General features: G+C 46.2%; 1 protein-coding gene across 2 annotated transcripts in view; it reads right to left on the bottom strand.

Moving 5' to 3' along the window:
- Window positions 1-751: 751 nt before the first annotated feature.
- The window catches only part of LOC120956293 (oxidative stress-induced growth inhibitor 2-like), a 53,213-nt gene continuing 42,157 nt past the window's right edge, over window positions 752-11,807 (bottom strand). For both annotated transcript variants that reach the window (XM_040377675.2, XM_040377676.2), the window contains exons 3-6: window positions 9,226-9,431; window positions 9,036-9,119; window positions 4,463-5,115; window positions 752-4,382 (exon numbers count right to left, since the gene is read on the bottom strand). In XM_040377675.2, the coding sequence (XP_040233609.2) occupies window positions 3,320-4,382; window positions 4,463-5,115; window positions 9,036-9,119; window positions 9,226-9,431 (2,006 nt within the window). In that variant the 3' untranslated portion in view covers window positions 752-3,319. The remainder of the gene's footprint in view (window positions 4,383-4,462; window positions 5,116-9,035; window positions 9,120-9,225; window positions 9,432-11,807) is intronic.

An 11,807-nucleotide genomic window follows, 5' to 3' on the forward strand; every position in this document is an offset into this window, starting at 1 on the left:
TACTTTCCTGACTCTTGCTTAGTCCCAACTCAAAATAGCTTCCACCAGTGCCGCAAAATATCATTAAACTAATTATAAAAAATCTAGACTGAAGCAAACTGAATGTCAGCGTCACGTTCTCAACTGTGATGATCAGAGGTGAGACTCAACCAGTTGGTGCGGCCAATCACATGCTTGGTGACAATTGTTGTAGCATTCAACTGTTGGTCCCTCACTTGGTCATGACATTTTTTCTCTATGATAATCACGACATTCTTGGAACATTCTTGGCGAGTGGTTCCATGCAACAAAATGAGCATGATTTGCTCATGATTTTGTTTCAGTCAGAACTTTGTATGACATTGACAGTGACATTTTGCAGCACTGCGGACAACGACATCAGCAGCGAAATCTGAGTATATAATATGCGTGGAATCTTGCTTGCTCTGTGGGTTTCATCATCTATAGAAATCCACAAGATTTATTATTTTTACGATTTTTAGGAACTCAAATTTAATGCCATTAGCTACCCAACACATCCATAGGCTCTAGTAAAGCTCTGAATTACAAAACTGCCCAATGGTAGACCGTACGTATGGCAGCAAACCACGGTACCTTACCATTCGGGTACCAAATGCCAAGCCGCATTAGAGCGGAATTCACCACATGTAGCCTCCTTACTGCCCAGAAGCATCTCTCATGCCTTTGAGAAATAATATCAAAACAAACAGGGTTTCGGATATTTAAATTATATTTAAGTGGAAAACCACCATTAGCTGGAATGATTATTTGAGTTTCTTTTTTTCTGTATTATATTTTCAACTTTCCATAAAAGAAGAGCAAAACGTAACAGCTTACGCTAAAGACGTAATGTTTTGATTCGCAACGTTTGATTTGCGGGGTGTTTGTTTGTTTGTTTTCCAACTGTTTTCCACAGTGTCGATTGTGCGTTGGTGAGTGCATGGCAAGCAGGGAGAATGTGTTATATTTTCTCACAAGTTCTATAATCTTCTCTCTACAATAAGAAAGGGTTATTAATGGCTAATAATAAAACAAAACACTCTCCATTCTCCAAACCTTCCAACCAACACATGCACACACACAAACACGATTGACGACGATGATATCGTGATGATACAATTTAAGTAACAGTTTATATGTACAACTTGTGAAACGACAGGTGCTTCGGAAGAGTAGATCAGTAAAATTGTTTATGTTTGGGTGCATTGTAAATGTCGGCGTTTGGCTTTGAGTCTACCCTGCTTTGAATTGAATAAAAGACAATTTTAATTTCACTCCTCCAACTGTAGATGTATGGAAACGAAGCGGTTGGATAATCAATGAAAAAGAAATAGTGCAACGCTTACACGACGGTGGAAAACGATTGGAAAGTACAACATATGCCGGGTTCGTTCGAGCGCATTACCACGGATCGCTTTCGATCGCACCCGAACGTACTCGTGGACTAGTTCTAAAACGTACAAAGATCAGTCTCTAGGTTGTCGCCTCTTGCTACTAGGTTTGTTCATATAGGTTTCCCACTCGATCTCCACTAACGGCTCTTACACCTCATCCCCCTGCAATCGGGTGTGCATTAGCTAGGATGAACGTAATTACTTTAGAATTCGGTTACATTCCTAAGAAAACGGGTGTACAACAGGCAACCGCATTCAGCGGCACGGGAACGATACATGAGAGATATAAATTGAAGAGCGGTTGGTTGGTTGGTTTGTTTGAATTTTCTTACACATTATTTCCAACATTTGCATACATCCACATCTGCACAAAATGTTACACACGTTGGTAATTACAGGTTGGGTCCGTTTCCTACACTACCGAGGTACGTCGCCTGCAACGGTAGCAGGAAGTAAATGTATGTATATAGAACCGGGTATATGCTTACATCCAGCTTCCCTAATCTAACTGCCTGCCCTTGTGTTTCTATCAAATCAACAGGAAAGTATGATGAGAGTCGTCTCTAGCAACTGCAATCGGATGGTTGGATGGGACTCGTACCAAGCGGCCAAGGCAGGTGGCTGGTGTTCGCTTGCTTCAAAATGGGATTTTACAACGATGGCAGTAGGACACTACGGACGAAATAAGGAGGCCCACCGCACTACACTCAACCGTGTTAAATGTAAAACAAAAGCATTTCGATCGCGTGTACCACCGATCCTGTCTCCTACACACCGGGTCGATGTGTAGTGTGTGCGAGCGTGGATTGCTTCCTGAAAAATAAATTATCTCTAACGCAAAATGCTGTACATAAGTAAAGCCGAAACTAAATCACAGACGGGCAATAAGTGTACTCCAAACCGAAGTGAAGCTTTGAAAGAGGCAAAGAAAAACTCTAGACCGAAGCTACCATTAAAGCGGAACACCGCGCAAGGCGAATATTGGTCGGCCCTTCGGTCGACTCTAACAGTTTCGCCGTATCTCGTCGAGCCCGGCAGCTTAGTGCTATCCGTAGTAGAGTATTTGTGGGGCGTAGATTGCGCGCTGGGAATGTTTTTGGAGCATGCAAGGCGGATTTGTTGTGCGGGGTTTTCCCTCTTCCCGGGTGCGAAAACCAAGTGCGTATAGGTATGGATTGAAGGACATTAGGGGGAAAAAAACGTTAAGTTTAAAATAATATAAACAATTTATCTAAGTGAAAACTAATCTCTTCGACTGCCTCTTCCCCTAGTCGGGTTTGCTGCACCCGAAACAAGCTACAATCTTCCTTTGATTGATACAAACAAATTGAACTACACTTGCTGCCGTGCCGTACGACGGTGCAACAGCAGCCAACCCATCTTCAAATACTTTAACCGCTCCGTTAAACATGAGTATTAGCATTACGCGCGATTAGAACTTCGGTCGGTTAGATTTAAAAAATGTATATATACACACACGATAAGCTACTAACAGCGGCAGCTTCAATTGACGTATTCGGTGAACTGATCATCCACGCCGTCCCAATCATCAATCAACGTGTTTAACGCTCCCTCACCCATCGTAACCAGTCGGGTCGTTATTCGTCCAACGAAAACCCTCATTCCCATGTGGCAGAAGGGGACGCTGGTGCCGATATAATGATGATAATAACACAATTTATCGGTTAGCATTTTCTTCTTTTTCGTTTTTGTGCAGGATCCGCGTTCATCTCCCACGGCCACAATGGACGCATTTCGCCACGCACTGCAGACACTTTGCGGGAGCGAACCCATAACCCATAACGGTCGAAAAACCCACTCGCGAGGGGCCCGATTCGATCAGCGGGAGCCAAAAAAACACACACAAATTGAATGAAACCCACGTCCAGTCGTCGGGGCCGGTTCTAGCAGCTGCCCCGCGCCCATCAATCGTTTTCCGTGTGCTTGTGCAGGGCGGCGGTAATGCAGAGCGCACCGCCGGGTATGAAGCGCACAAAGTTGTCGCCCACCAGCGGTCCCATCGCGTACAGGCCGGGATGGGCCGTGCGCAGTACCGCGTTCGTGTACTTATCCACCTCGATTGGATTGTTTTTGCAGTCGATCGGTTTGGTCGGATCTTCGCCGAGGCCCAGCCCCGAGGCGGCGCTTAGATTGGACGCTCCCAGCTGATGCTGGCAGTGACCGCCGCCCGCACTGAGCGCCGGTGCGTTGTAGTGCTGCTGCTGCTGCTGCTTGTGATGTTGGTGGCGCGGTTTATCGGTGAGGTTGATGTGTTTGCATTTGGCACACATGTGCTTCAGCCAGTACAGCTTCCGGCCGAGGCAGGAGGTCAGCAGCTGCTCGGTAAACGTCCACATCGTGAGCGGCTGGACCGGGGGTCGCCCGAAGTCGTCCTCCGTTTCCGAGTCGGGGCAGGCGTTGCCGTCCCCGCCCGCCGCCGGCTTCGTCAGCGTGGCGATGAAGCGAAGGTCGGGCCGGGACCCGATCAGTATCGCACAGTACGACACGTCCAGCACGCGCCGCTCGCCCGTCTTCAGGTGCTGGACGGTGACGCGGCCGGCCCCCGCCAGATCCACTAGCGTGTGCTCGGGCAGCGGGGTGTACAGGTCGTGCTTGCGGTTCGCGTCCTTCATCATCTTGTGCACCTCGTGGTACTCCGGGTACACGTTGCCCGGCAGCATCTTGTCCAGCCCGGCCGTCCGGTTGCGGTACACGTGCACCACCGGGATGCCGGACGAGCGGCAGATCGTGACGGCGTCGGCCGCACTCAGCCCCGCCCCCACGATCAGCACCGGCTTGAGCTGGGAGCGGCCCGGCTCGTCGTACTGCTCCAGCGCCCGCTCGAGATGGGGCAGCTCGTACTTCACCCACGGCATCTCCAGCCCCTCGCCCTTCACGCCGAGCCGGTTCGCCAGATCGGAGGCACCGTTTGCCAGGACGAGGTTTTGGCACACGATCGCGAACCGTTTGTTCGTCATTCGGTTGAATCTAATGGGTGGAGAGGGAAAGAAGCAAAAGGGGTTTAGTACAGCAAGTTCACGCCCAGGCCCTTGCCCGACAAGACTCACCCCGCTACGATCCACCGGCCGTTGCGGAAACGTTCCGGCAGCACCGTCTCGCACTTCCCGTCCAGCGGCACCACCGTCGTCACGATCGTTTCGTTCATGAAGTACCGCTCCAGCCCCATCTCCGCGACGTAGCTCGCGTAGTACTGGGCGACGCGCGAAATCAGGGCGCGCGTTTCCACCTCCTTCGACACCTGCCGCTTGAGCGAAAGGTTGCGGCGCGGGGGGCAAAGCAGCTGGACGTTCACCTTGCCGGTGCGCTCGTCCAGCATTGCCACCACGCTCCCACCGTCACCGTGCTGCTGCTGCCCCGTCATGCCATTATTTCCTGCCCCGCTCGTGTTGTTGTTACCGTCCGTGCCGCTGCGATGACATTTGCTACACTTGCTGCTGCTGCTTAAGGCCACTTTCTGTCCGGTGCGTTTGGCACGCTTCGTCTGCTCGCTGTTGCAGCGGGCGCAAACCGACGGCACCGGTTCGGACGTTACGGGTTCGTCACTGCCAGCCGCTGGCACCGGTGGATGGCGCGATTCCCAGTCCGCGAACGGTAAGCCGGGCAGTGACATCCAGGCGGCCAGCGACAGGGTGCGCAGGTTCGGATCCATCCGATGCCAGGAGCCGCCCGGCGGTCCGCGTCCCAGCACAAGATGGTCAATCTGTCAGAGGGAGAGAGGAAAAAAACAAATCGAGAGAAACACGATTAGCTTCTGTTTGTTTACAGACACACACAGGTGGGCGAAATGAAATTGGAGATAAATTAAAGGTTCACGATTCAATCGGTGTTTGCGTAATGGCTACGCAGCAGAAACACTATTTGGCGCAAACGTGTGAGTGTATCCATTATTTGCTGAACACCATTTTTATGCACCGTTTGCACGAAATGAAAGATCCCCGCACGCTTGGTCCACCCCACTGCCCGGTGGGGTGAGTGGCACGTGTTACTTACTAGCGCCTAATGAACAAAAAAAAATAATTCAATAACAGAACATCACACACACGCACAGAGAGACACAATTAATGTACTCTTAAAATTGCTTCGCGGATACAATTGTCACCAGCAGTGGCAGCAGTTGGTGGATTATTGCACGCGTGCAATCAAGCGGCACAGCACACAGGGTGGTTGTGCGCGGCTCCCGGTTCACTATCGATTCGCAGCGGCCCCCCGGCAGCGTTTGCATATCAAATCGAGCATAAACATTGTGCGGTGGCGCGTACAGCGTGATATGGGGGCACACGCTCAGCTCGGCGGCAAACTGTTACTTGCAAGCGTGGGAGGAAGCGAGACGAGCGAGATGCAGCGCCGCCAAAGCGAACGTGCCTTAACGTTTGTTTTTAATAAGGGCTGGGTAGGAAAAGCACTACTGATGGCACCGATCTGTGCGCAGGAAATAAGGATGAGCTATTGCATGTGTGCAGTGTGGAATATTGGCAGGGTTTGTTGTCAAAGTTGGTCAAATAATGTTTTTCCCCAAAATTGTATTCCAAGTGCTCGCAAGATTTACGTAGCTGTTGATACAATTGCCAGTATTCACGCTACGATATGTGTTTAAAGATGTTTTATTAATTAAAATCAATTGCTAATTAATTATATCTATCAAATTCCGTATAATATTGTGTTTTTTTTTCAATGTAGGAGAAACGGTCCAGAAAGGCCATACAGGGTTTTCCGAGTCAATTTCCAATGTGTACAACATGTTTCATTGATTGCGAGATGTTTTTCAACAGCTGACAAATATTGTATTTGGATGACAGTAATGGTTCTGTTCTTCCACATGATTTTCAACACATGTCAAGCTGAGTTGAGTTTTTTGTGATTCGTTGAAAATCGTGTGTAAGAAATGAAATGTTTATTATGATACAGATACACTATTTGACAGCTGTTGAAAAACATCTTGGCGGTGATGAATAATGATGTGCACATTCGAAAGTGACTTGAAAAATCTTGTATTGCTTGTTTTGAATTTTTTTTTTGATACAGGGAAACAAAGAAAAACTAATAAAAAAAACACTGTTCTATATTTTTTACCATTTTATATATTCTAAGACATTTGACTAATTGGCTCAAAAAAACCCTCAAAAAAATAGATCGAATTGAACGACTCAAATTAAAAATTTAACTAACTCGTTGCAAATCTTCTTCAAAGAGAGATAAAATAAAAGGGTAAAGGAAGTTGATAAAAATGTGTAGTGTGACCCGCAGTAGGTTTAAGTACGATTTGAAAGTAGTAATACGGTAAACTGCTTAGCTGACACAATTTAATTCCGGAAATCGTGCACGATCTTGTCGAACGTTTTACGGATAAAAAACTTTGCATCTTGGGGAAAATTAAGTATACCGTGCTTCAAGTGCTTCAAACACACAGAATGAATGATCGAAATGTAAAAAATATACATATGTAAACAATATACAATATGATCATCATTTCATGAAACATCACAATTGTGCTTACACTTTCTGGGGCACCCTGTACAGCAGGTGTGTCAAACTCATTTTTTTCCGGTGGACTGCAACTTAAAGTCGCATATTGATGTAAAAGGTGTTCCAGTTCAAATATGTTCTGTATTAATCATATCATCATACTCCGCGATCCGCATACTGAACCCTCAGGGGCATGGGTTTGACATACCTGCTATACAGGGACCGGCAAGATAATGTGCCGACTATTTACAATTTTAGATTTTTTTTTGTTTTTTCGTATTTTCTCTTAAAAACATTTTTTCTAATTATGGATGAATGTGCAGTGCCAAAAACAATAGACAAAAATGAAAAGTTAGAGAAAAACGAAAATTATTATTATTATTATTATTATTATTATTATTATTATTATTATTATTATTATTATTATTATTATTATTATTATTATTATTATTATAATTATTATTATTATAATTATTGTTAGTATAATTATTATTATTATTATTATTATTATTATTATTACTATTATTATTATTATTATTATTATTATTATTATTATTATTATTATTATTATTATTTATTATTAGCCGGTTATTATTATTATTATTATTGAGCCGGTCTCGTAGTACAGTCGTCAACTCGTACAACTTAACAACATGCCCTTCATGGGTTCAATCCCCAAATAGACCGCGCCGCCATACGTAGGACTGACTATCCTGCTATGGGGGGAAATCTATTAGTCACTGAAAGCCAAGCCCACAAGTGGGTACAGGCAGGCCTTGACCGACATCGGTTGTTGAGCCAAAGAAGAAGAAGAAGAAGAAGAATTATTATTATTATTTTTTTTATTATTATTATTATTATTATTATTATTATTATTATTATTGTTGTTGTTGTTGTTATTATTATTATTATTATTAACATTATTATTAATATTATTATTATTATTATTATTATTATTATTATTATTATTATTATTATTATTATTATTATTATTATTATTATTATTATTATTATTATTATTATTATTATTAACTAACATATGATTCCCATTTAAAAACAATTTGGAGCTAACATGCTCTAGAGAACTGGTCTGAAACCTAGATTTGACCAGTTTCACAAATAAAAATAAAAAAACTTTTTGTATGGCTAGTTACCAGCTTTCGATAGCATAACTGATCATTTTGAACAATACAGAATTATTGACTATTTCCTATGGGAAGTGAACTTCATATGATGGAAAATGGACTCTGTGGTACCCTTTTTAGGCAGGCTCCATGGAAATTCCTATTGGATGTGTTCATTTCACTTACGAAACAGTCAATAAAGTGTCCCACAGCTATGAGAACTACTGGAAAGCACTGTAACAAGAAAAAAAAATCACATCTCTACGGCAGCAGCACAGCAAATGACTCACGAACCGTCCCAACATTATGTCGATGTTGTAAATTGCAAGTGCATTTTATTTCACGCAAAATCTTATCATCCAATCCAATCAAAAAATGATTCACCCCCACCGCCACTTGCGCTCCTACTATCGCACTTGCCCACTCTGCGCGGTGACAAACGCACACACATTCGGGAAGGAGACATTGTTTAATGTGCGCGACGACGTTTTATCACCGTACACAGCAAAAGCACAACTAACCGAGCAAATATTGAAATAGTGATTACAAATTCGGTGTCAGCTAGTGGCAAAACGTCATCAGTCTTGTCAACACTCATCCGGGGGTGGAAAATCCCCCGCGTTGGTTTCGATTTCAATTACGCCACTGATAGCGAATGTGAGGGAAGGGGAGGAGCCTTTTATTTTTCCGCTACTCATCAGCACAACGGAAGAAAAAAAAACAACACCACAATAGGTAAATATTTATCCACCTTTGCCGCTCCCCCGGCGACGGTCGATGCGTGACGATAAGGGAGAAATAGAAGCATCATCATCAACAACGACAAGCGCGAATTTATGATAGCAATCCTCGCACCGCGCCTCCATTCCAGCCCGTATCTAACGCAAAGCAACGCGCAACAATCGCAGTCATGTGCTGTAGCGATTATAGCGATAGAAAATCAATGCCCCCCCTTTCGACTAGACCCAGAAAACCAGGACACACGCAGATAAGGCGCCGCTGTAACGTCACCGGTGGGAATTCGACTGCTTACCTCCTTCTCCGGATGATGCCGGTACTCGACCATCGGGGGCAGATCCATGCCCAAATCGGCACACGGATGCTGCAAACTGTCCAGCTGGAAATGGGGGGAACAAAAATGGGAGAAGGACGCCAACGAGCGACGTTAGCAAATCATTATTCCACTCCAGCAAGTCCAGGCCAGACGCACGGTCGGTACTTACCAGCAGCGAGACGGGATTGGTGCTCCGTCCCTCCAGCCCGTCGGCCAGGCTGAACAGATCGTGCTCGACCAGGCTCTTCTGTGCGTCGTAGTAGTTCAGCCGTGCCCGCAGCAGCTCGTCCGGATGCTTCTGGGCCTTCTCCGGCGACCAGTAGGGCCAGTGGCCCGCCAGCATGTACGACAGTGATATACCGCTCGGCCCATTGCCTGTTTGGGAGGGACAGACAGAGAGAGAGAGAAAGAGAAAATGTAAGAAACAGGAGGAATGACTTCTGTTTTTGGTTTGTTTGCTATTTAATCGACATGAATATTCCACGGTTTTGTACCACACACTGGGCCCGTTCGGTGGCCGCTTGTTGCCAATGGGTAGCAATCCGGGCGCGAGCGCCGAACAATCAAACGCCCGCGGACAGGGTCGAAAGGTTAGGCAATGCACTTCCCACATTCGCGACCAAGTGTCCCGATAACACACTGCCTTGGCCGGAGGGTGCTTGATTAATATTAATTACTGGCCTGCCGGAGCTGACTGCGTCCGACTGCGTAACCGACCGATCGGGAGTCGAGTTCAGCGTGCCGGTCGGTAATTTATTGTTGGCAGCGCAGGCTCGCCATCTCCGACAAGGTGTCCAGCTGTCACTGTCAAGGTTTTGCAAATAGTGCCGGCTGTAATCTGTACATCATCAGCTGTGCGCGAACATTCTTGGACATTGGAGACCGGAACCGGCCGCATTTCATTATGCAATTCATGACTCTCCAAAACCCAAGCTTCTGCACGATCATCTGACGTCATGAGGTCATGCACTAACAGCTCGCAACAAAAAAAAATGGATGCTCTTTTAATCCCGCCACAAGAGAAAGCGCGTAATCTTATCAACCCAACCACTTCTAACAAGGCCCGGCATTGGGGTTTATGTGCGCTCGAACACGTCTACGCGACTATCAGATAACTGTGCGCGGGCGCGCGCGTGTTAGTCATCGCAGCAACAGAAATGTGCGCGCGCACACACACGTCAGGTTTGTGCGCACAGTTCAGCACAACGAGCCTCCCGCAAACACAGCTGATTGGTGGTTGGTGTACGGAAATAGACGCGCCGACGCGGCGATAAGACGCGGCGGTCCCCGCTGCGTTCCAATTGTGTCCGTCAGGCGCACGTTTTTGGTCGTGCGCAAGCGTTTGACAGGCGCACGCGAGCACATTTATCAGCGCGCACGGCGCACATATACATACCGGTGCGAGCCGGACGCGTCCGTCGAGTTGTCCTCTCGTGTTTGCGCCGACAGGGGTCGTGTTCTAGCAGGTAGCTACCAGGGGGACGCGCGCTTTATTTAGATCGTAACAGAGAACGGGATGCAGATTACTTGGCCTATTCGGACGCGGCTTGATGGCGTGGATGACACGCCGCTACCACATGATAGTGATAAACAGTTTTGCATACTATCTTGCCCACCACCGGCTCACGTGCTCAAGGTTGTCGCATGACGCATCACGCACACACGCAGTATCGTGGGACATTTTAACACATCTGGAACGCAATAAGTGGGCACAGCGCAGAGGGGTGGTCCGCAGTTCCCACAATCGTTATATCGCTCCTCACCCATCCATCTCCTGTGCCGTTGTCGGCAGCAAAATAAAAAACATGCTTCTTATCAGGATCGCGAATGAGTTTGCAAAATCAGTGGAACCAGTGCGAGAATCAGAGAAGTTCAGAACCAAGTACAACCCGACAGCGCTGATTACGGTATCCGCCTGATGGATGATCTAATTGGGCTTTGAGGTTCGACACAAAAACAGATTCCGGCACAATCTTATCGATCTCGCACCTGGCACCGTCTGCCGACCGATGATTGATCTGGGCACGTTGCGACGCTAGTTCCTGGAACATTCAACTTAACGCACGTGCAAACTCTGAACAAACAATACAAAAATTAGTTACTACAACCCGTGCTGCAAAATGTCACTGTCAATGTCATAACATCCAATATATGCTTCTTGACATTTTTGCGACCATCGCTTGATCAGTCACTATGCCATGACTTTTTTTTTACTGTGATCAGTTCTGCAAAATGTCACTGACATAGTCATGTCAAATTTTCCCTCAAACAAAATCATGTCAGCTCTACTGTGATGATCAGAGGCGAGACTCAAACAGTTGATGCGACCATCACATGCTTTGTGTCATTTTGTGCGACCAATTCTTGGTCAGTCACTTGGTCGGAACATTTTGTGTCGGTGATCATCACGATAGCCATGGGAGATGATATGCGGTGCTCGCGGAGTGGTTCCAAGAAGCATAATGAACCTATTTTCTCGCGCTGTTTGACCCGACAGACCAGGCAGAGCAAGAAAGCATGCTCATTTTGTGGCTTGGTACCACACGCCAAGTATATTCCAAGAATGGCGTGATTATCACCAACATAAAATGTCATGACCAAGTGAGTGACCACGAGTTTCGCGTTTGATTCAAGCACTCGCATGCCATGATGCATGTTCATTGAGTATCAGCAATGCGCATCAAGCCACCAAAGATATGTTCATTGTTTTCGTTGGTGAAATTCTCATGTTGCTCATAACATTTTGCAGCA

This window comes from Anopheles coluzzii, chromosome 3 (genome assembly GCF_943734685.1).
Source record: "Anopheles coluzzii chromosome 3, AcolN3, whole genome shotgun sequence".
NCBI lineage: Eukaryota > Metazoa > Arthropoda > Insecta > Diptera > Culicidae > Anopheles > Anopheles coluzzii.